Source organism: Acanthopagrus latus, chromosome 12, assembly GCF_904848185.1.
Source record: "Acanthopagrus latus isolate v.2019 chromosome 12, fAcaLat1.1, whole genome shotgun sequence".
NCBI classification, from domain to species: Eukaryota; Metazoa; Chordata; class Actinopteri; order Spariformes; family Sparidae; genus Acanthopagrus; species Acanthopagrus latus.
Window position 1 is genome coordinate 15,477,257 of NC_051050.1, and position 24,478 is coordinate 15,501,734.

At 42.8% G+C, this 24,478-nt stretch overlaps 3 protein-coding genes across 12 annotated transcripts; 1 reads left to right on the forward strand and 2 right to left on the reverse strand.

Moving 5' to 3' along the window:
* Window positions 1-124: 124 nt before the first annotated feature.
* Window positions 125-11,613, reverse strand: LOC119029879 (PH and SEC7 domain-containing protein 4). Of its 8 annotated transcripts, none has more exons than XM_037117049.1 (18): window positions 11,400-11,613; window positions 10,588-10,640; window positions 9,901-10,296; window positions 7,507-8,171; window positions 7,077-7,158; window positions 6,564-6,903; window positions 5,418-6,422; window positions 3,523-3,603; window positions 3,331-3,443; window positions 3,171-3,229; window positions 2,983-3,072; window positions 2,840-2,883; window positions 2,574-2,746; window positions 1,976-2,046; window positions 1,717-1,862; window positions 1,490-1,634; window positions 1,098-1,244; window positions 125-1,010 (listed from the first exon to the last, which is right to left on the reverse strand). In XM_037117049.1, exons 4-18 carry the CDS (start codon window positions 8,020-8,022, stop codon window positions 726-728), a joined length of 3,297 nt encoding a protein of 1,098 aa, XP_036972944.1. In that variant the 5' UTR covers window positions 8,023-8,171; window positions 9,901-10,296; window positions 10,588-10,640; window positions 11,400-11,613; the 3' UTR covers window positions 125-725. The 8 variants fall into 8 exon arrangements, with proteins under 8 accessions (XP_036972944.1, XP_036972945.1, XP_036972943.1 ...); XM_037117050.1 differs by having other exon boundaries at window positions 11,314-11,435; XM_037117048.1 differs by lacking the exon at window positions 10,588-10,640.
* A 102-nt stretch (window positions 11,614-11,715) lies between these two features.
* On the forward strand, window positions 11,716-15,556 carry LOC119029881 (zinc finger protein 436-like). The gene is made up of 2 exons (XM_037117056.1): window positions 11,716-12,048; window positions 13,187-15,556. The coding sequence occupies exons 1-2, from the start codon at window positions 11,850-11,852 to the stop codon at window positions 14,794-14,796; spliced, it is 1,809 nt and encodes a 602-aa protein (XP_036972951.1). The 5' UTR covers window positions 11,716-11,849; the 3' UTR covers window positions 14,797-15,556.
* A 411-nt stretch (window positions 15,557-15,967) lies between these two features.
* LOC119029882 (proteinase-activated receptor 3) lies at window positions 15,968-23,690 on the reverse strand. Of its 3 annotated transcripts, XM_037117058.1 has the most exons (3): window positions 23,593-23,690; window positions 23,058-23,499; window positions 15,968-18,344 (listed from the first exon to the last, which is right to left on the reverse strand). In XM_037117058.1, exon 3 carries the CDS (start codon window positions 18,295-18,297, stop codon window positions 17,410-17,412), a length of 888 nt encoding a protein of 295 aa, XP_036972953.1. In that variant the 5' UTR covers window positions 18,298-18,344; window positions 23,058-23,499; window positions 23,593-23,690; the 3' UTR covers window positions 15,968-17,409. The 3 variants fall into 3 exon arrangements, with proteins under 3 accessions (XP_036972953.1, XP_036972954.1, XP_036972952.1); XM_037117059.1 differs by lacking the exons at window positions 23,058-23,499; window positions 23,593-23,690 and adding an exon at window positions 19,792-21,248; XM_037117057.1 differs by lacking the exons at window positions 23,058-23,499; window positions 23,593-23,690 and adding an exon at window positions 19,494-21,248.
* Between the last annotated feature and the right edge of the window lie 788 nt (window positions 23,691-24,478).

A 24,478-nucleotide genomic window follows, 5' to 3' on the forward strand; every position in this document is an offset into this window, starting at 1 on the left:
AAACCAACCTTAAAGGTGAACACCACCACCTGCTGTTTCAGCCGTTTCTAAATTCAAAGACAGCAACTGAGCTGCAGGCTGTCACACCTGAAGTGTCAACATCCATAAACTGTCTCTCCATGAGTGATAAACAGAAGTGTTTTTTTTATTTTTCCCCCAAAGAGAAAAAAAATACAATACATAATATTTCAGAAATTAACCCTTCATGTGGAAAAATGAAACATGTAATGGACACAAAAACTTCATGAATACATGAAAACAAATCAACATTTTTTACACATTAAAAACAATAAAAGTGCAAATAGGATTCTTTAAAAACACAAGTTTCAAACCACCTGACAGCACATCCTGTCCCCTTCCATTCACTCTGAGATGTGCTGTACTACAGCACCCTCTAGTGGTTAACATTTTAAAGGCACATTTCGACCCAAAGTAAATTAACAAATGAAGGCCAGGTTAAGCTGACTTTGCACCGCTCTGTGTACAACTGCAGACCAGCAACGCTATATAAATTAGGCTACAGTCATTTTGAGTCCAGTGAATCAGAGAATGAGGATAAGGGATTCCCTGAGGTTTTTTTTTTTTTTTTAAAAGTGCACAAAATAAAAATGCAGAAAATTCCAAACCAAACTAAAAGACTGAAGTCTCGTCAGCTCCCAGGAGAACTGGATAAATCTGCATATCCAAAGGGTTGTTAACTAGTCGTGTTGTCTCTGAGTCACCTGTCAGGCCTCCTTGTTGAATCGTGGAATGATGGTCTTGCGATAAGTCCGTCTTTCTGAGATGTTGCGTCTGACTTTGATCACCGTCGGAGTGGGCACCTCCAGCTCCAGAGAGGGGCTGGAGTAGGACTTCTTCAGCCCTTCTCCCTCCTCTTCGTCCCCCGCAGAGTCTGGACACATTGCTTTATCAAACAGGCTCAGGCTTGCGTTGCTCATCGCGTCGTTGTCTGTCTTCTTTATGCTCTTCCAGGCCTCCAGTGCCTGTATGTAGAGCTCGTAGCGACACATCTGTGGGGTTTCAACAAAAGACACAGGATCACTGATGGCTCTTATACACTTGTATTTGCACACTTTCACTCACAGCACTTTTATTACCTCGTGACGCAGGTACTCCGCTCTGAGGCGATGCTCCTCCAGCTCCCTGGCCTTGGCCTTTTTGCCCTCTGGCTGGTTTTGCTGATGGTACGACAGATCGGCCTTGAAGGACTCCATCATTCTTATATGAGACTGCAGCTGACGCTCCTGCACAGGGACAGAGAAACACATTTCATGCAAATCACTTTTATGCAAAATCCTGCTGAAGAACAAACAGAAAGAATGGACAGAAAGTGTTTGACTGTGTGTGTGAAAGTGTGTTTGATTAAATTTTCATCCCACTAACATGAGACACTGTGACACTGATCCGAAACATTTAAAAATACAGAAAAACACATTTATGCCTTTAAAAAAAAACATGTAATTAGAAGGAAATTAGAAAGAACACATACCAGAGTGTGAGCGGACTGCGAGGCGGGGAGGATCGGCCTGAAGAACCTCCTCTGAGAGCCGACGGCGGCGGGGAACGGAGGTGAGGAGTGAAGAGCCGAAACCAGGTTGATGCGGCTGATCCATGAATTCATCTCCACCCTGGATCTGAGGAGAAAACTGTTACTGCTGGACTCCCTGACACACACACACACACAAACACACACACTCACGCTGTGCTGTGACTTACGAGGCCTGAAAGAGGAAAATCCTCAAGTCAGCCGTCTGCAGGCGGAAGACATGTGGCCTCTTGGTGTAGTCGGCTGCCTGCTCAGCCAGAGAGTGATGCACGCTCACCACCTCCTCGTTAGTCATCTGATCGCGCCTGTAGTCATCCTGACACACACAAAGAGGGGAGATTACTCTATTATAATAATAAAATACACTCAATTTAATTCATACATGACGTAGGGGAAACAAACTGTTGATAATAAAACTGAGTTACTGACCTTCTGTAAGTAAAGCACCATTCCCCTCAGCCCGCTGTAGAAAGTCTTCCAGCCTCTCTTCCCCCACGGAGCTGCGACACACAAACATTCAGCAGGTTCAGGATTAGACAGGAGTGATATCGAAGCCCGACATGTTCCAATCGAGCCAAGAAATGATCAAACTGCAGCGTGTATCCATTGTGATGAGAAGCTGAAGCTGCCTAACTCATTATCAACATCTCCAACGAGTAACTCAAATAGGTTAATCGCATTTCGGAAGACAGTGCTGATTGATTGTGTCATTCTTATGAAAATAAATAAATGCATCATTGAAATGAAAATGTGGATAAAATCCTTGCTGTTCTGGGTGGATACATTCATGATATTTTCTTCTGGCAGCTGCCATTATTTTTAAGGCTGCAACTTTTTAGTGTTTTCATTATTGATTAATCTGTCAATCATTTCTCCGATTAATCCATTAACTGTTTAGTCTATAAAATGTGACAAAATTGGGGAACATGTTAATTAAAATATTTCATTTTGACCAAACAAACTGTCTATTCTCAAAAGGCAAGATAAATAAGATGTAGGCGATTGTTCATGTTCACGTCTCACTCACTGCGTTTGCCGTCTATGTCAGCGTGGAGCTTTCTCTGGAGGAACCCCTCTTTGACCACCGCAGCCGTTTTGTCATGAGGGACGTCCTGGAAGGGGTTTGCTTTGGAACGCAGCGGTGCGTCATCTGCTGCATCTTCATCCGCCAACGCAAAGTTCTTCAGTTCCTCCTCATCACTGTTAAATGCAAATACAGATTCTTACCTGTGAGATTATGTAAACAAAGAACACGATGATGTTTTTTGTTTTGTTTTTTGTCAGTGCACTTACACGGCCCACTCCAGCGGTTCACTCTTTATGGAATTGTAAAGACTCTGAAATGAAGATGGGGAGGAAAAAGGTTAAATCTATTTCACCTACAAACATAAGAGTTTACTTTCTGAAACGAAACAAAAATCAGCGACAGTTTTTACTTTCAAGAGGTCTTTGCTGAAGTTTTCTCCTTCATTCATTCCATCCAGGTTGGACACAAACTTAGAGGAGGACATGGATTTTCCCACATTCTGTTAACAAACACAACACATTGACAATAACGCACAGTTATAATTTCAGAGTTCATAATTTAAGGCTTCATTATGTTTTACTCTTATACTTGTCTCACCTGTCCATGCAAGTCAGTGTTAAGAAGCATCAAAGCACACGTAAGAGCCAGCACAGCCCCTGAGGATATAAAAGGGAAAAATGACACATGTATCTGTCACAGTGCTCACTGCTGAATTTATGATCCCAGAAACATGAAGTAACCCACCACTGAGGCTCACCTGATGAGGAGAAGGAGTCGGGGTTGCACTGATGGAAGCGGCAGGCGAAATGCTGCAGTACGCGCTCTCTCTCCTGAGTCTCTCCTATCAGCACCACCACTTTCAGGAAAGACCTGAGCCAAAATAAAATAAATATGAGTTTTATGAGCGTGTTTAGGGAGAGATGTGAGCGTGTGTCAAGGTAAATCTCACCTCAGGGCATGATCGAGGGTTTGCCCGGTGAAGTCAAAGAATTTCAGGTACTCCTCCCCGACAGCATGACTGAAGTCATTGCTAATAAACAGAAACAAAATACAGGCAGTGTCAGTGTTACCAACACTTTATTTCTCAGAAACAGGAGTATCACAACATCTTTAAATCAATATCTTGATATGAATCATGGGATAATATTTGGGGGATGATTACTGATGCTCTAAAGATCACCGCATTGTCAGACTGCTATCCATGAGTCTCCTGGGGAGGCTTCAGGGAAAAATATTATGGGTGATACTTCCAGTGCTTGGCAGGACTAGTGCGAGTAATGAAGCACCATAATGCCTGAGGCATTGGCACTTTCATGGCTTTTAAAGTGTAAGCCAAGCGGGCTAAGCGATAATAACATTGTTAGTAGCATTTGCTGAATAAAGTCACTACCAACTGCTCTATGAAAGAGCATTAGTGTCCTGTTACTGTATAAAACATGTTACAGTTAACAGTGCTTTCATGATGTGTTGGAATAATTGGAATAAATGTCCAATGCGCTCTCATTCAGTATTATATATAAACTGGGGGCATTGACCGAAAGAGGATAATGTGGTTCGGATGAAGAAAATTAATCATGTGACTTTTTGAATATGCTGGCCAAGCATTTAGAGGAACTCGGTTCATTTCTCTCAACTCAAACAGTCAAAAAGTCCTGAAAACTCATTAACTATGACCACAAAAATATTTTTATTCCACTAAATCTCTATACCGTGTTAACAATAACCGCTTCATCCTACACTTCCCACAACACAACTCAAAACCATCTTAAGTAACTCTCATCACTTCTACACCCTCATCTTGTAACACAGACTTTCTGTTTTAACTGGTTTCCAAAACACCCCTGATGACGTCATTGGGGTTATTTTCTCGAAAACTTGCCACACAAGACGTTTACATTTTCACCAGCTGAGCAGCTCTACCCACGGCAAGTAAGCTGATATCAATGGATAAAATCTTTTCAGTCACCTTTAATGTTAAGTGTTGGAGGACAGAACAAATACGAAGGTGTGCAGCTGTGGAATAAATCACACAGACCTCTGTGGGCTTCACTCAGTCTTTGAGGAGGTGAATATGTTGTATATTTACAGCAACTATTGATGTTGTGATGCAACTCAATGGAAAATGTTTACATTACAAAGCCTTGATATGTACACAGTACAAACACAACATATTTAATGTTTAACCTCATCAGCTGCATTAATGTTTATACAATATATGCCTGGTATTCTGAATTTGATGCCAGCAACACATTTTCAACAAGTTGGAACAGGAGCAACAAAAGGCTGGGAAAGTTGTGGAATGCTCCAGGAAACACCTGTTTGGAACAGTCCACAGGTACAAGCTCACTGGTTCATTTACATTTTACACAGCTTCTCAAGTTTTTTGGTATTTATTGTGACAATATAAGCCTCAACATTTTTGTCGGGTAGTGATAGAAAGTAGCAGAAAATATCTCCTGTCCAGCATCATTTAGATTTTTCCCTGCAGCCAGCACACCTGATTCTAACGGACAGGTCGTCATCAGGCCTCAGCAGAGCTTCATGACAAGCTGATCATTTGAATCAGGTGTGCTGGAGCAGGGAACCGTCTAAAAAAACAATACCATGCAGGGAAGGAGATTGTCAGGAGCAGAACTGAAAAACACTGCTGCTGACAATAAAGGTCTGAAGATTTAACCGGTAGTGTTCTGTCAGTATGTGGTATCAATCAGCACCTGTATGACATGCCACACTAAAAGCCTTCTGCAGCTTCACTGAACAGTGGCGGGTTTAGCTGCAGTGCTCATAACACCATCACTCTTCAGGTGTAATAACAGGAAAAAATAAATATATGTTTATGCTTACTCTTTGTCCAAGTGCTTCACCACGTCCACACGTTGGATTCCATCCAGCTTAAACAGCCGTTCGGCGAGGCAGCGGGCCTTCTCTCTGTCCACCTCCCCTCCGTTCATGAGGGACACTGCTGTTTCAGGAGGTTTGGGCTGCTCGCCGTTGGTTAAGACAGTCTGTACAGATCCATCCTCGGAGCGTCCGACCTCTTCAGCCTGATGTGAAGTCTCGGCCTGTTTGTCCACCTCATTCAACTCTGCCTCGGCTGTCTGCCGTGTGACCTCAGTCTCAGCAGACAGCTGCTCCGTTATTTCGGACTCATCTATCTCCTCTGGATGCTCGAGCTGCTCAGAGAGCGCTGGCTGTGACGAGTCGGTCGTTTGCTCACTCTGCTCTGGCGGCTCCATCTGTTCTTGCTGCTCTGCCACTACAGGGTCTTCTGCTTCGATACAATCTGTCTGGTCTGACAGAGTGGACTCCTCTGGCTGGTCGGCATTTTCAGGTTGAGTTGGCTCCTCTGCCAATTCCATCTGTGATGACTCTTCCAGATGTTGTCCGAACTGGTCTTCAGAGTGTTCCTCCTCTACCTGGATGTCCTCTGGCTTTGCGCTCATCTCCAAATCCTCAGACTCAGATTGCTCAGGCTGCAGCTCCAGTGAGGTTGTTTGGTCACAATCTTGATCCTGTAAACTCGTCTCCTCCAGTTTTTCAGTCGGCTCCAGTATCTCTTGTGAGCTTTCTATCCTCTCTGCATCACTTTCCGCCTGAAACTGTTCTTCGTTATCGTGAGCGGCCTCGGACTGTTCAGGGTCCAAGTGCTGATCTACATTTTTGCACATTTCTGGCTCTGCAGTCGGTTCTGTGGGATCTTCATGTAACCGTTCGAGTATCTTTACGTCCTCTTCACGCCCCGATTGTTGTCCTTCCTCTGAAAGCTCTGTCTGTTGCAGATCAATTAGCTTATCTGGGTTCACTGTTGGTGCAGAATCGTCACTTTGTGGCAGTTCTGCAGGAACCTCCCTGAAAAGTGAGAATCAAAGAAGCAATGTCGTCAGTGCTAAAACATCCCAATACACAGTGACATAATTCTCAAAATGAATGAACATATCCTTAAAACACACTTCCTGTTCCCCTTTATTTATTTAAGTCTACGATACTCACACATCACTCAGAAAACTGTCAGTTTTTTCCTCGTCACTTTCTTCAGTACAGGAAACGTTTGTAACACTCCGCTCCTCTTCTACCTCAAGTCCTTCCTCGTTCTCCTCTTCCCTTTCAACACTGTTCAGAGGAGTCTGCTCTTCCTCCGAGTCTTCCTGTCCAGTCAGCACAACACCGGGCTCCTCCTGTTCCTCTTCTAGTTTTAAGTCCACAAAGCTGTCCGCCGCGTCTTCTGAGCCATCAATCTCTTCTAGAATATCGATTAAGTCCACAGTTTCAGCAGGAGCTGAAGTTGCTGAGTGTCCGTTCTCCTCCTCTGAGTCTGTCGGCAATGGAGCTTCTGAAAGATTGTTAAGCAGACGGAGTGTATCGCAGTTTTTCAGTTAAAACAGGACTCATTTATTCTAATAAAAAGGGAAGAATCAGTCATTTGTATTCTCAAACTGAGAAACAATGACAAAAAAAAAATGACATTTAACGCTTGATTAAGATGCTGCTCCGAGTAGCACGTACCGTTACTACAGTCTAACAGCTCATGAGTTGAATCTTCCTGTTCCTGCGCCGTGGGCTCTTGCACATCTGCAGCATCACATGGCTGGAAATTGCAACACAGGCCATCGATCATGAACACGAGCAGTGTGAGAAAGCTTGTGATTGCCAGTGGGTTCATGCATAAGCGACCTGAGCCTCATCTGACCAACATTATGTCCACTCTATTCCACCACCTCTGCTCAACTCACTACACAGACACGTAACCCAAACACGTGGCTCTAAAGAGATAAAGACTGGGGGTGGTGAGGCAAGTCATCCCTCTGTGAAGGGAGGGTTAATGCCACAGGAAATTGTGTCTTCACACAGAAAAAGAAACCGCACAGAAATAGACAAAATTAAAAAAAAAAATAGTGGCCTGATAACCTCACATCTTGCTCTCTACAGTACCTACCTCTGAGCAGTTTCCTGTCCTCTCTTGATCCGAGTTCAGAAACTGTGAATCTTCCCTTTCTTCCTCCTCTCTGACCTCCTGTGTGAAAAGGTCGACGTCAACGCCTTCAGATTGGTGAAATGACGGGGAAGTGGTGTCTAGAGTCATCACGCTGCCTAAGTCCAGCTCACGCCCCGTGCTGCTGTCAGTCATGAGTGTAGAGGCCTTTGCAGTGGGATCGGGCATGTCCCACTGCACTGTGGCGAAGGAGATTGGGGGACTGGTGCAGCTCATGGGGCGCACCGGCCATATCATCTGCTCCCACTGCTCCGCCTCCTCGGCAGCGTCTCGTCTGAGCTCGTCTGTCTCTCGTTCCTGGTTGATCTGCAGCTCCGTCTCGCCCCACACAATGGCCTCCTGTTCTCCATTGCAGAACTGGTGGTCTGTAGAGGCCCATGACTCTTGCTGAGGCTGCTGGAGGACTAAATCTGTGATATCTGGCAGAGAGGGGCACACGTCTTCCTCCGCCATTAGCATGTATCTCAGTCAGTTCCGTTGTCGAGGTGTCTGTGGGTTTTGGTGAAAGCTGCTGTAGCTGCAAATGATTTCTTGCTACAAAACGTCCATCTTGTCAGATCTCATAAATGTGAAGTGTCTTACAACCTCCATCGGAGCCACTGAAAGATCTAGGAGAAGAGAAAAGAGCGATTTATGTTAAGATGATTCTTCACGAACTTTCTGAATGCCACAGTTAAAGAAAAAAAAAACATTTGGGGAACCTCCAGGAAGAAGCATCTGATTAGCTAATAGACAAAAAACCCATTCATAAGACTCTACTATATTTGGTTGTAGCGTAACAGTGATGTCTTTAGAGCGGCTGTGTAGTTTCTTCTATTCATCTAAGAAAGAGTCCTTTCAAACATACTAAAAACACTCCAGGCAAAAACAAGAGAGAGTAGCTGAATAAAATCATTTACTGCCATGATAGTATAAACATACACCACACTCACCATTTGTATGCAAACATAATCCACTGTTTTTTAAGGCAGAGCTGCTCATTTGTCAATGTTTTTAGCTTCTTGGTGTGGCATTGCAAGTGTGCAGTGCAATAGACTTCCACTGAAATGTCACAAAGCCATGACTCTACTTCCTGACCACAGACACAGAAAAATCAGCCGAGCAAGTGAGCAAGAGAGAAAGAGAGATACAGTAGAGGTGTAAGGTGGGGATTAGGCGGGAGGCAAAGGGTGGGGCTCTCTCTGGCGAGCAGTTTAACAGTCCTGTGTTGTTTATCATTTGATCACCACGCTGCACTACTGTAGGGGTGAAGGATAAACCGAGAAAGAGTCAACATTTGAGCTGTGTGTTGTCAGCACAAACCGAAGGCATCTCTGCCAACGACAGAATATCACCTTTCATATCCTCTTCTTGTCTGTCTTACTTATTCTCACCTTCATTTATTTCTTCCTCTATCTCTCACACTTTTTTGTCTATGCTTCTGTGTCTGTCTAAATTATTCGATTCACGTCATGCAACCAACATCCGGCACAGACCTTGACCACATTTCCTGTGTGGGTGCTCACTTCTCAGTTCCTGTCAGGGTGCAACAAGTGCCACAATACAACGTCGGCGAAGACTGACAAAGATGATCGTCTGTGAATGCATTGTAATGTGGATTGTAACAAAGAAAGGCATAGATACTAAAGCTTAAGATTTCTAAAGCAGCATTGTTGCTCTTGAGTGAGACTCCGACAGTTTAATAAGCTGAATTTCAAAATGATTCACAGCATTCTGAGACTCTACAGTACAGAGATTTCAATATCCGGCTCCTCTCTGATGAAATACCAGTGTTCAGCATGAACAACACGGCTAATCCTCTGCATGTGTTGTTATCTTTGGCAGCATTGTTGATTATATAAACTGTAGAAGAAATGCTCAGATGACAGAAAGAAACGCTTTCCCACCCTCATCAAAAACATTTTTTTTAAATCATATTTATCAGAGAAACTGCAGTTCACCCTTTGTGAAGAATACAAAGAGAACTTGATAACAATGCATGGAAGGTTCATACAGGACATCACAGGCGTGGGAGAGTAGCTAATACAATACTAAAGGAGAAGTAAAAAACCTTTGGAGAAAATGTACCAGAGAGGATAAAATCAAAAGAGGAACAACGCCACAACGGGTAAAATGAGAGTTGTGAAATGACTTCTAAATATGCGTGTGTGTAATAATAGAATTAGCTAAAGAGGATGAACACTACCCTATATGTCAGTCATTACCTCAGCTAATATGACACAGAGACAAATTTAAACATTTTGAAACCTCAAAGAACTACGAAAAAAAACAAAGAACTATGAAAAACAAGAATGATCTCATTAGCAGGAATACTTTCAGCTGTTAAGCATGACTTACCCCCTCCAGGCTCTTTAAAGCAGCATCATATGATCAGCCTGCTTCTGAGGTTTTAAGTCTTGGAAGGGAGAGACACGCCGCTGTGTTATACTGGGTTTGTACCGCTGTCAGAGCGCTGAGCCTTTGCAGACATATTCACACACGCACACGGGCATACAAATAACCCTCAGTTGATTAGGTCTGAACCTGCAGCGCACAACAAACAAGCCTCACATCCGCTCTCTTTCAGCTGAGCAGAGTTTTAGTCTGTGGTGTCGCATTGAGATGCATGCAAGTCACAAGTCCTAGTCTACACCAGGTACTACTCCTTTCTCCTTGCGCCTCCTGTCCATTTTTGGAAAGATCAGAATCAGACTTCCATTTCCCTCTTCCCTGTTCGTCTAACAGCAGATATGGCTGGGGGGAGGAGGAGAGAAAAAGGGAGAAAAGAGAATTTAGAGGACGGACAGACAGGGGAAAGCTGCCAAGTGGCGACAGGGAGGAAGAAAAGGCACATTGTGATTGGCAGATGACTCAAGCGCTCAGAGACACCTGAGAGGCCTCAACATACGCCCACTGGCCTGGAGGCATGCAAGCAAACATACTAGTTCAGGTGAGGGGAGTGGCTCAGCATAGCAGGAATGATGTGGTTAAACCAGAAGGTATTCAGATGAAATATGCGCCAGTCACTGGTTGCAGTGGAATTACCTGTCCCTCTCTATTGGTTAACTGGCTTGGTGTTTGGCTGTGGGCAGAAAAGCCTGTTTAACACAGACATGAGAGGCTTTTATAAAGGCTTACCTGCAATCACAATACCATTTAGATCTTATACATCTTTTATTTAACCATTTTGTTTCTGAGTAACATATGTGCATTTATTTAATTGATGAAAATGTAACTGATAAAAAAAAAGTTTAAATAAATAACTAATTATTCAAATGATTATCATTATTATTTGATAAAAAAAAAATCATTTGGAACATTACTAGTAAAAAAGTATTCAGCATGAGTATCATCTGTTAGTTTTAAATTAGCACAAACTATTTTTCAACAGAGTGCTCCAGTTAACCTAATTAACTTGTTGCAGTTAGTTAGGTTAGCTAAGTTATAGCTTTTTTTTTTACATAAATTACAATCACAATATATTCCAAGAAAATTACAATTCAAGACTGAGCAGATATAATGAACATGCACATTAACAAGTTAAGACAATAGTATACATAAATAATGATACAGAAAAGAAATATAAGCTAGCATATAGCATGCTAAGCACATTAGCTAGCAGAGGTAATCTAGCTAGTTTCACCTACTTACAGTTAGCTAGTTAACGTAGTTAAATTAGTAGCTTATATAATAACGATGTTATTTGTTATTATCAACGTTTTAAAACGATTAACTAGCATCATTACCATGGGCGTAATTCGCTTTACTCACTTGGCATATAACCAAAGTAGCTTTAAAATCGTCAGCAGCGTTATAAGCGTTCAGATATCCGGAAGTATTAAAAATATTAGCATTACCTAGCATTTATTTGAGCATCCTTGCAGTTGCAGTTACAATTAAGTGGTTGGTTAGTGGTTGTAGAGGCTGAATTGGCAGTTGGTACTAGAAGTGGTAGTAGTGACCTAACTCTAGCAGTGTTGCCGTAGTTTTGCAGTTCTTTTCGTCGGTATTTAAACAACATTTATCACCGTGGTTATTTGTAAAAAGAGTAACACAGTAACGTCAGAGCAGCCGACAGTTCCACTCCACACCATCAGGGGCGCCACAGAACCGTGAGCGGCTGTTAGCAAAACACAACCAGCTTCACCGTGTCGTCACTCTTATGCGACGTTAGCTGCTTTGTTTGTTCCGCACACGGCAGCAGCGCCGCACACACCCACTTTTTTTCCTTCTTCTTGTTCCAGATACTTTTAACCGAGTACAAACCGACGGGTGAGTTGTCTACACCCGCAGCCGCTCGGTCCAACATGGCCAAGTCAAATGACCTTAAAATCTTCCTTGAGTCTTCTCTGAATGAGATCTTCAAAGCGACGGTCAGCGACATCCTGGACTCGGTGGACAGGACCCTGTCCGAGTACCAGGGCACGATACAGAGGATCGAGTCGGAGAACGAGGGCCTGAAGCGGCTGCTGTTTGCACAGAAGAGCTCGGAGTCTGCTGCCAGAGGTACGGTGGTCTCCGCTCGGTGTATAATGGAGGGTATCAGTGTGTTTGTCACGACAGTGGGCAGCGTAGCTTCATGCAGACACTGACCTTTTGTTCAAGCTTTACCTGCAGTGTCAGCAAACTGTGCCTATGATGTGTGTGTGTGTGTGTGTGTGTGTGTGTGTGTGTGTGTGTGTGTGTGTGTGTGTGTGCGTGTGTGCTCACCTCAACATGAATACAGAGCAGCAGAAGAAGCAAAAGACTGCAAACAGGTCATTCAGAACAGTGCTGTGAACGTGTCAGGCCTGAGGGCCACTGTGTGTACTATTTACATTGTACCAGTAACAGTGATGTTATCATCTCAGTCTGTTGCCCATACTGACAAGGTAAGATAAGAAAATCCTGTATTAGTCTCACAACGAGGACATTTCCAGCGTCAGTTAAAACAATAACAATGAATAAGTATAAAATAACAATAAAACATGCTATTGAAGAGAAAAAATAAAGCAGTAAGATCACTATAATCAATATAAATAAGAAAGTCGGGCATTATGGTCAATTCTACAATAAAAAGTTAATCGCATTTTTCAAAATGTGGAACTCAATCACACTTATTTGCTGCAGACATTTTTTTACACATTGAAATATATATCTGGGATATCCTCTTGTATAAAATGTATTCAGTATGTTTAGTTCAGCCTTAAGAATAAACAAAAAGTGTTAACTGCTCCAACTGACTGTCATAATTAATAATAATAAATGATAATGACATTAAATAGCTAGAGAAAGGACTTACATTCATCAGCTGAGTTGAGCTTAAGGATGGAACTCTGTCAGTTAATCTGTTGCTTATTTTCTCAATTAATCAATTCATTGTTCGGTCACTTAAAATGTCAGAAAATTGTGCAAGATGTTATAAGCATTTCACAAAGCCCACGCTGCCGTCCTCAAACATTTCTTTTTCTACTCATAACATTATGACTTATTTCCTCAAGAAAATGCAGAAACAGACGATCAAAATTGTCAGTGTTTAATTCAAAAGTTCAGGCTTTTTTGTTGCTTTAGGTGTTTTCCTAATCAAACCATTCAGCTGTAATTTAAGTATATAGGACCCACGGTTTGTACTATTTTACTCATAATTTATTTCTACATCTAACAGATGTTCATAAACAAGATGCTCCTGAAAAGTTTTCCACGTCCGAATGGAACGATCGTCCCATCCCCTCCACCAAGGGCTCGTTCAAGATGTCCATATGCAGCAGCGACAAGAAGAGCTGCAGGAGGAAGCATAAAGACAAGATGAGGGAGCGCGCATCCTCTGCCTCCTTTTTGCTGCAGACTGATCTAGAGGGACCGTGTGTGGACACACCGGAGACAGGTGTCTCCACGCAAACCTTAATATCTGTAAAAACAGAGCCTGGCCTGGAGGAAAGCGGTGCTATTGACCTCTCGCAGCCTTCATCCCTCCTCAATCTGACAGTAAGGCCAATAAAAAACGAGAGCAGGGGGGTCAGCTATGACAGTCGAGATGCTTATGAACCTCTGCCGCCATCTCCAGGCCTGGAGCAAGACTCCAGAGGCAGTGACAGTGAGGTTAAAGTCACCATTGTTTCTGACACTTACATGCAGGATGGACAGTTCGTTAAGACGGAGGAGGAGGAGCAGAACGGGGTGATGTCCATTGATGCATTGAGATTTTACCCTGAATCAGAAATAGATCCTGATGGAGTGAGCAGAGAGGATGAAGTAGTGGCTCATGGGGAAAACGAGTCACCCGCCATTCCTGCAGATGAGTTTTTGGAGGTTCGTGACAACTTTTTGCGTTGTCCCACGTGTCCCAAAACATTCAGTCGAGCCACCTCGCTCAACGTTCACATGAAGACTCACAGCGGCGAGAAGGCGCACAGCTGCAGCTACTGCGGCAAGCGCTTCGGCCGGGCTGATCTCCTCAAATCCCACAAGCGCACACACACAGGCGAAAGACCCTACAGCTGTAACATCTGCAGTAAAACATACGCCCACCCCAGTCAGCTCAGGATACACAAACGGGTCCACACTGGAGAGAAGCCGTATTCCTGCTCGCACTGCGGGAAGCGCTTCAACGAGCACAACCAGCTCAAAGTCCACCTGCGGACTCACACCGGGGAGAGGCCTTACAGCTGCCAGGAGTGCGGCAAAACATTCAGCAACGCAGGAAACCTGCGTATACACGAGAGGATCCACACCGGCGAGAAGCCGTACTGTTGCGCTCAGTGTGGCAAAAGGTTCAACGGCTTGGGCGACCTCAAGACGCATTACAGGATTCACACGGGAGAGAGGCCCTACAGCTGCGAGCTGTGCAAGAAGACGTTCAGCCAGGCGGGCCACCTCACCATCCACATGAGGATGCACACAGGAGAGAGGCCGTACAGCTGCAACGAGTGTGGCAAGAAGTTCACGGTGGCCAGCAGCCTCAAACTGCACCAGAGGACTCACACGGGAGAGAAGGAGTACAGCTGCTCGTACTGCAGCAAGAGCTTCAGCAGGTCGGGGCACCTGAAGAGACACGAGCTGGTCCACACCAAAGAGAAGGTTTACCTCTGCAGCCAGTGTGGAAAGACCTACACGGACCATTCCTCCCTCAAGAAGCACCTGAAGATGCACGCAGCCAAGGAGCAGAAGGCTCAGAGCGAGGGGAGCACCAGCGAGGCCGAAACCGCCCGAGCCTCAGCTCCGGAGACACTGTCAGACACTGAGAGGAATCAGAACCAAACTCTTGGAGATGAGTAATGTAAACGCTGAGAATGAGTGCTGTGTGGGATCTTAAATCAAGGTCCTCCTTACTGGCTTTTATTCGAGCTTTCGGACACATCTCGTGGTCGTGTGCTGTCGCTGAAAGCTCCAGTAAAGTCTGGTAAGCGGAGCTCGAGTTACGATCACTTGTCAAACTGCTGTTCCACGTTTCACGTTCACAACTGTATGTGATGTTTGTGTTACAGTGCAATACACTGTCGTCTGATCTTTGCTGTGATTTTTGAGTAGGTCCAAATATTTAGCAATACCGTATGATTGATTTATTTTATCTTGATTGATAAACTCTAATATTCCTCTTGTGGTCTTCTCTCTCACAAACAGTGTCAAGAGACACAGACTGAACATGGGACCTTTTTTAAAGAACGATTGTTCTTTTAAACTTGCTGTATGTTACCACTGTGTCTGTGGTATATTAAAGAAATGCTTTAAAGGAAAAGAATATGTATTGTTCCCAGATTCTGACCTTTGACCTCCTTGTGAAGAAAAATACAATTTCCCCACAGGAGCCAGTAGAAAGTAATATAATTGTTTTAGACTTAAGATGCTTCTACACACATTTATACAGTTTGTAGTAGCCTGAGGTTTAGGAGCGTGTGCTGCATCAGTGAAGATCATTAATATATTGCTGTATATAGCTTTAACTACACAGTCAGCAGTCTGGTCCATTGAACTGACAAGAATGTATTTATAGGCTGTAGTAATGTTATTGCAAATATTCAGCTTCGATTGATCGGCATTCAGTAGTAAATTAATAATCGTTTCGTAAGCCGTGCTGATCTCAACAAATGTCGAGCTTCTAGAGGATTTGTCGTAGGAATCTCGTCTCTTATCGCCCGTTGTGTAAACCGACATGCACCGGAGTGAAATGTCATGTCGGTGATGACAGGGCTGCTGTTTGTTGTGGCAACTGGTTGATATACCTGCACAGGAGCGTTTGCTACTAGGAACTTATCGTCGCTGACTTTTGTGTGATCTGTGTGTCTTAAATTAAAGAAAAGAATGTAACAGAACGATGTCGCGTGTCTTATTTACACTTTTATTAGGCATGTTTCATTTGAAATAAAAGGGAGCTTGCAAATAGGGAGGTTTAAAATGTAGGTTAACTCAAATACAAAAGTACAAATACATTCTGTGCGGACATTTTTTTGAAGAAGACTATGACATACTATATTGATCGCCTCCAATATTATATATAAACAGGTCCAAAACACACATACAACTAGGCCCTATTAACATACATGAATGTATGGAGAGATTGCCCTGCAGTCAGATGCCAGAAGGTGAGCTGTCACCTCTGCAGCTCCCAGTCCACCCTGCCTACTGACCCGTCTGTGCAGGTTTTCAGCTTGCCACCCCTGCCCAGTACATATTCAGTGCAACCAGTAAAAACAAACACAATGCATTTTTTTTTAGATAGGTGCCTGTGTATAATGCAGTGGTTCCCAACATGTATACCCTGGGGGAAATCTGAGCCCATTTAATCTCTTCACAGGGCATTCATAGAAAATGTTATCATCAGGTGAGTCACACTTAGATTGAGACCTGAGGACATTGCTGTATCAATAAAACAGAAACTAAACAATTTAAAAGGCACAATATCAACAGTGATAAGTAGAATAATGCAGTGATAATGGCTGAGACGTGTGTTGTTGGTCTATAAAGCCAAACTGAGGTAGAATCAGTCTTTATTTTAATGCTTTGAATGCAAAGGCAGTTTTTTTTTTTACACCACATAAGGAAACACATTTTTGACCAGTTGGCCTCACTGTGAGTGTGAGGGGAGCTGCTTAAAAAGGGAAGTTAAAGGACCAGTTCATCCAAAATGTACAGATAAAAACCTTCTTATAGTCCCTCTGGTGGTCTCTAACAGGTAATGCAGGCAGGTTTGGTCTTGCATGGCCTGAGGTGAATGGAACATCCTATGTGGTGCTCAGAAAACGAAACGAATAAAATCTGACAAAGAAATGTAATTAATAATAAAGAATAAAGAACTGTCTTTAAATGAACAGTGTCTTTTTAGTTTACTTCACATTTTCACTATTTTCATATTAGACAAGAAAAATAGGAATATTCTCACATTTTAAAAGCTGTGTTGAGCAATTATTTTTGACAATTTATGCACAAAAAAATGATCTCAACAATGAATCACTTATCAAAATCTAATCCAGTCTACACTATATCAACTGATTGCAGCTCAGTGACTCATCGTTTCATCTGTTGTATTTAAACTGTGACAATTATGTGCATGGCAAGTGTTCTTTTGTTACTATTTGGCAAACCCAAGCTAGCTGTTTGTTTCCAATTTTTGTGCTAAGCTAAGCTAACTGAACGCTTGCAGTACACATTTAAAGGACTGTGTGGTGTCAAACTTCTAATCTTACTGGAGAGAAAGCACATTTCCCAAAGTTTCAAACTTCTGCCTTCTAAAAATCTAAACCACGGGGAACCACTGCACAATACAAATCTTTTAATAATCATCATTTTTTCGACATCGCATCAAGCAAAAACACAATTTATTGTCCTATGTTTCTCAACAACGTCACGCTCATATGAACATTTTTGCCACACGTGAAAACCAAACATGTATCGCTATGGGGTCTGGGTTGCGCCGCTCTGGCAGCAGTTGAGGCTGCACGCCTTCTCCTTGGACAGATACAGCATCGGCTGAATGCTGCTGCTGAAGTCCATCAGGCCGAAGGCGACGTAATGAATGTAGCACACAAACACGTCGGGGGAGAAGTAGTGCTGGAACGGGAAGAGCGCGACTGGCGGGAAGTAGTTGAACACTATGATGGCGAGGATGATGAGGACCATCTTGAAGGCCCTCTTCTTCACAGGATGCATCTCGTCTCTGCCGGGTCCGGACTGCCTCAGCACCCACAGGATGGCGATGTTGCAGTACACCATGAAGATGAACGCGGCGAGGATCATCCCCGTGAAGACCTTCTCGAAGTTGACAATGTTGCCCACACATTTAGCCGCGGCGTAGGCCAGGGTGATCAGCCAGACGATGAAGGCCAGGACCGCCCGGTGCTGCCGGTCCTTGAGCTCGGTGAAGGTGATGGGGTGCACCACCGCCATGTAGCGGTCCAGGCAGATGCAGGAGAGGAAGAGCGGCGAGGAGTCCTTCATGCCGTAGAAGAACCGCAGGACGTACCAGGTGCTGCTGGTGGTGAGGAAGACTATGTTGGCCAGCTCGAGCGGAGGGATGAGACAGAAGAGAACGTCCAGTACGGCCAGGTGGAGGATGAAGATGTCTGAGGTGGAGGAGTCCCCCTTGTTCTTATGGATGAGCCACAGCACCATGAGGTTGGCCGGGATGCCCAGGAACATGTTGATGAACTGCAGGCCCAGGTACCAAATGAGAACAGTGGGCATGTCTTTGCAACGCTCGTACACCGTCCGCTCAGCGACGGTGTAGTTGAGGGGTCTGTGGGAGACGAGGAGCACCGAGGAGTTGATGTAGAGAACCTCCATGATGGTCAGAGAGGGACGCTGTCGGAGGACATCAGAGGAACAAAGATCTGTCAGATGAACAGAAGAGATCAGGATCAGGTGTTAGAAACAGAGGAGACAGTGAGGAAGAAGTGATACACTCTCAGAAAAAAGGTGGTGGTGGTGGTGGTGGTGTGTGTGTGTGTCTCCACAGTAGACAGGGAAGTGGTTTTAGGCTCAACACACACACAACACCATATTACAAGGAAATGCATAACCGTGGCGTTTTTATACCGTTGGGTTTTTTGTTTGTTTGTTTGTTTTTTACACCCTTTTGCACAACATGAATTTATTTATTCATTTAAAAAAAACACACACAAAAGGGTACTTTTTTAATACTAGACAAAAGGGGCATTGGCTCAAATGCCCCTTGGGCCTTATGTGTTCACGTGCCTGTATGTGTGCATATATATATATTTATATAGGTCTGTATATCAACCATTAATTGTGTCTGATTTATTTAACACCCTGTCTTGTGCATGCTAAATGTGTAGGCCTGTAGACTACTGAATTAATCACCTGCCCACTTTATTGATCTTTTATCTTTTAATTACAAAATTGTTCACTTTCATCATTGCTGATTCTCTGCAACCATATTCTCCTAGTTGGCATTTCATATTTATGGTAAATCCGATATGTAACTGTATCATTCACTCAGTATATTTTTCACAAAGTAGGAGGAAGCGGAGTCCACAGAAAAATACTATGTATCTTCTAGCCACCGTCGGCAGGTCGTATTTACGGAGGATCACACAGAATTGTGATCTTTTGACTGTGAACGGTTTCACAGAATGTGCACGAGCGAGGACAGTTCACTGTCAACGGGTGTCTGGACAGCGTTCGTTTTTCTGCCATTACAGTTTCCAACAAACTAAAACGTAGGTACAAAGTCCGACAGACTTTTATTAATGTATAATATTTGTTTACAAATGATATCTGTTTTCATCATGGTGTTTTAACCAAGTTAGTGGAAAGCGTGGATAACGTTACATGTTACGTTACCATGGCTTATTGTAAACTAACCTTACCATAACAGTTAGTTAGGTGTTACTTAGCTAACCTAGCTAACCTAATGTTAGCCACCAGACTCCATTGACAAAAATGGTAATTTAATCTCTCAAAATACAGGAGTTGTGTTGATCCGTGAGTTTGTTTGTGTTACTGTGTGACAAACTAACCATTTGTTAATGAACCATCACTGCTGCTGTGACAGCATTATTTTGGATATGTGGTCAGGAGAAGTGGACCGGCAAATGAATTTGACCTTAAAACCATTTAGAGATTTATTAAAATATTAATTTCTCAGTACAGGTCCAATGCAACAGGTTAGCTGACCTGTTCTACATGTAATTCAGCGGTATTTTGTGATTCATTGTACATCCTTGGGTGATAATACAATCACAGACCCACAAGATTGTCTTTCTGCAAAATTAAACAGTTATAACAGCTTTGGAGATGATGTGAAACAGGATTTACCTTCATGTCTTTAACATACATAAAAAACTCATAGTGATTCCATGTTTACCTGGTTTTAGTTTACAAAACATGAATGAAGACAACAAAGTATCTCACTTCATTCTTTCCACCCGTGTTCTGTTTGCCAACTTGTGGACTCCTCTTATTTAACTAGAGTTGATGAGCAAACATGAAACTGTCCAACGACATTGAACCAGGATCATTTTCCTTGACTTCACTCTGTGGCAGTGAGACTCTATCTGGACTTTTGCATGAAGTAGCTGTGTGCTCAGCACTTTTACATGCTGTAAACTGAGAATATTTTGGGTTTTCTCGTCTTCTCGTCCTGTTTAATGTGTGCTAAATTCGACCCTGGCTGCAGAAGCACCAGCTCATGTGGAGGACGATTACTTTGTATCTGCAGCTACTTTTATCACAGTGGGGTTTTTTGGAGGGATGTTGTTTTCACAGTAAACCCCCCAAAACTGGCAGTACTTCTTGGATATGATCGTACATCTGCACCACTTCCTGCTACTTCTGCTGGTGTTGACTGACCTCAGTGTTGTGTTTCCATGCTACATGCAGACAGCTTATCTTTATATCATAACTTCTTGAAGCAGTTTACACCTCAGTGTTCTGCTTTTATTTTTTTAACTTTCACACTTTCAAACTCAACAGCATGCTGATATCTATATCTATATCTTTCTCCTCTTATCCAGGATCATTTCCTTGATCTGCTTCCTTCAGCAATGGTGAACTATGAGACATTTTGAGTCTTTGTGTGCTTTGTGTTTTTAGTTTGAATCAAAAGTAAGATGAACTAGTTCTGGCTTTAGTTCTGATATGTGCCTTATGTGGATCCCGTTGATTATGAGGCAACTTTTTTAGTGTTGTAGAAAGTGATTAAATTACAGAACCAACATCGTCAGTTTGTATCATAAATTCATGAGAGGACACCATTGTAGAGGAAGCTTTGACAAACAAAGGAAATATAAAATATATTGATTTTGTAGCTTGTGCTAACCAGGAATATAATATCACATATGATTAACAATAAATATTCACTTTCCCTGTGAAAACTCATCTGCATCCTCAAATTAATGTTGATATGTTCATATGTCTTTTTTTACTCGAATACCCAAAACATGATGGAGAATTAGTTGACTTTGTGTACAAGTGGAGAATGTATGTGACAAAATTCCATGTATTAAACTACCTACAAGATAAAGACATGTAATGGACATTTAATGGGGTCCGTTTTTTGCCTTTATTAGAAAGACATTAGCAGCCAGGAAACTCAAACTGTGGACTTCCAGATTTTAAGCTCAGCACCTTAAACCTTGAAGCTACCAGGGCATCTCATCATTTGGTTTGAAAGTATCTGTGTTTGTATTTGAATTTGATTAATTTGAATATTCTGAAACTTTCAGCGCAATCACGTGTGTCAGCGATGCAAAATTGACTGAATCCTTGTTTCTGGTTTGCGTTCGTTGGAGTCATTCACTCAAAAGTGATTGACAAAGAAAAGACGCACGACAGATTTTTGTTTGTTTGTTTGTTTTTTAACTGTACTGATACGCTTGTAGTCAAGCAGGTAACATCCATCCATCCATCCATCCATCATCTGTACACATTATATGTACGCCGCTTAATCCTCTGCAGGGTCGCGGGGGGGCTGGAGCCTATCCCAGCTGACTTAGGGCGAAGGCAGGGGACACCCTGGACAGGTCGCCAGTCTATCGCAGGGGCAGGTAACATTAACAAACTGAAAACAGCATTAGTACAACTTTTAGTCAAAAATACTTTTTTGATCTTTTCAAAAGCGGCCTTCAATCCTCCAAGACTGTAATTACAAATGTAATGGGGGTGAGGGACTTCTTAATGTGCTGCTTAGAAAACATCTGTCCATCCAGTGGCTCCTAATCAGGGAGTCCGACCCCCCACAGGGGTTCCTAAGATAAATCTGAGGGGTCACAAGATGATTAAAGTGATAAGAAGATTCTCACAGGTTTGTTGAAGTTGTGCATCAGAGCAGAAACACACAGCAGCACACAGTTGCTGTCTCATGCAGAAAGCAACCAACCACTCTCCTTTACATAAATCCAAATGAGACATGCTTCAATGATGAAAAACCATCATCATCATTTTTACCCTGACTTAAACAGGGGCAGCCACTGATACAAACTAATTAATGCATTAATACAAGGTTTGTAGGTTGTAGGTTGATGTGATAAATGTTGTATCCAAGTATACATTGGACTTTATGGGACTGTGGATAATATATAGGGCTATGTAACATTTTAAAAACACTTAAGGCTGGGAGAGAGGAGGGGTCAAGATAGGGAGCACACAACACATTCATAAAACAACGACTTTAGAGCACATGAGCTTAAACATTTGAATAAAACGTTGCTCCACTGATAACAGAGAATAAAAACGTATGACACTGCATAAGATGATTAAAGGAATAAGAAATATAAATGTTTGTTTTTCTTTCTTATAAATTACTGGATACTTTCGCCACTCCTTGCCTGAAAAATTCCCCCAAATGAAACAGGTTTAGAGGGAAAAAAAAACACGAGCAAGACTCACACCAAGACATTGCATCATTTTTGTGAAGTCGGTCAGATTTTTGTCGGTCTAAATGTGTTGAAATTCATTATCGCCTACCTCAACTTCAGATGAAATCAAGGATAAAAGCACCAGTCGTTATATACTGTCACATGCAAATTAAAGGGTCATACCGCACATCATATATTACAGCACAATGAGCTAATTGCACCACACAAGGCAGAAATGAAGTAAACTCATGCATATGTGGAAAATCAAAATTTCTCTCTATGCAGTTTTGAATGGGAAATGACGGTTGTTACCTTAAACTTGTGTCTAGTCGTCCGGTGAACTGACACCCTCTGCACTCAACTACTTCTTTATCTACTGTAACTCTGACTCCTCAAACCCATATAACACATATAACACGGGCTATAAGGTGATGATGATAGTATTCAGAATGTGGCTTTATGGGAGGGCAGAATTGTTTGCATGCGTTCTTACATGTTCCCTCCCTGTCCACAAGCGACTCACTCCACTATCTCTGTATCTAAGGGCGACATGTAAATGTGCAACTGTAAAGAGACTGCCGCTTTCTGCGGAGGACTAATAAAGGGCAGTGGCGGAACAAAAAAGACACAGCTACAAGACAGAGGAGATAAAAACTTAACCAAACTAAAATTACAGTTGCTGTAAGAGGTCTGGAGTTACAATTGTATCCAAAAAATGTCACTCACCTGCTCAACAGGCTCCTGCAGCACCTTGTTGTAAGCGACTGGTGTCCCTGTGGCTCCTGTGCTCGTCTGTCCTAGTGTGAGCAAACACTGAGCCCTCACCTCAAAATGAACGGAAAAAATCTTTGAGATGACACTAACGCTTCAGGGATCCTGCTCCGGTCTGATCATCCAATCACAGCAACGAGGCGAGGGTGCGGAGGCTGAGGATCTCCCACTGGGTGCCACAGTTGTTCTAGTTTGGCCCCCCTGCACAACACATCACACTTTAGAAAAATAAAGAAATCAAATAGTCATAAAAAAAAAACTAAAATGACGATGAAAGATGTGGGGGGATAAAAGTGTGAAAGTGAGGTCACTGAAACGGTGACAGGTTACAGGTTCAGTGCGGAAAAGCCATCATCCGTCCACACCGATCGGCAATGATGCAACAAACCGATGGAGCCTGACGGAAAAAGAATCGGCAGTAAACAACTGATGCAACAGTCCCGAAAATCACTTCTGATTCAATTCGATGTAACGATGTGTAATGTGTTACGTGAGGCTGACGTGGGGTCGAGGTGTGATGTCCGTCTGTGGGGTTGGTGCCGCGCCCAACACGCAGAACAGGAACCTGAATCCCTGTGAATCTCTCAGCAGCACGTATTGAATTGATGTTTTTATTGTGTGTGTGTGTTCGGTTGTTCGTGGCATCAAGAGATAGTGTCATTTTTTTGAAGGGTTACTGGATGATTTCCAATGTGACCTTTGACCTTTTGCTACTGTTTTATTAGTTTCTATTTGCTAATACAGGTAATACATCATACTCTTTGTTGAGCGTTTAACCATCCTTCGCTTCTTGATTAATGTACTACAGCTGATGTAGCACGACGGCGTGTTATGCTGTGTGTTTGAACAGCCTGACAAAGAGCCGCCTGATTGAAACTCGACCCAGGTTTGTTTACCTCCGTGTGTCAGTCTCTCAACTTGTTTGTACTGGTGTCGGGTTCACAGGAGATGTGCCTTCCTCCTGTAAAACAGAATATTCTCACAGGTTTGCATAATCCTGCAGCAGAGCAGAAACACACACACGCACAAAACACGCAGCCGCTTTCAAAATGGACGGATTCCATTTTGTTCACAACTACATGCAGAAAAACCGAAGTTAAAACCCCGACAAGTGGCACTGCCTCCCCTAAGATTATAATCAGCTTCACAGATATATTTAGTTCAAAACCAACGCATCATCTAACAAGCAACCCACACAACAACTTTTAGAAATTACCCTGAATAGCCTCAACAAAATGTACAATGTACAAACTGAAAAGTATAAAAAATACATTCTGCGGTGTTTATTTGATGTGTTTTTTATGGACTGACTTGCACCTATTTCATTTTTAAATATATGTTTAGACTACAGAAAAAGAAAAACACTGCAAGCAACC

What these genes read in the sequence shown, in the direction of transcription:
- LOC119029879 (XM_037117052.1), bottom strand. Translation starts at nt 8,022, where the DNA reads ATGCTAATGGCGGAGGAAGACGTGTGCCCCTCTCTGCCAGATATCACA. An exon ending in GACAGTTTTCTGAGTGATGT is followed by an intron (nt 6,423 to 6,563) that starts GTGAGTATCGTA and finishes CTCACTTTTCAG; the next exon opens with GGAGGTTCCTGCAGAACTGC. An exon ending in TCAGCAAAGACCTCTTGAAA is followed by an intron (nt 2,884 to 2,982) that starts GTAAAAACTGTC and finishes TCTTCATTTCAG; the next exon opens with AGTCTTTACAATTCCATAAA.
- LOC119029881 (XM_037117056.1), top strand. Translation starts at nt 11,850, where the DNA reads ATGGCCAAGTCAAATGACCTTAAAATCTTCCTTGAGTCTTCTCTGAAT. An exon ending in CTCGGAGTCTGCTGCCAGAG is followed by an intron (nt 12,049 to 13,186) that starts GTACGGTGGTCT and finishes TACATCTAACAG; the next exon opens with ATGTTCATAAACAAGATGCT.
- LOC119029882 (XM_037117058.1), bottom strand. Translation starts at nt 18,297, where the DNA reads ATGGAGGTTCTCTACATCAACTCCTCGGTGCTCCTCGTCTCCCACAGA.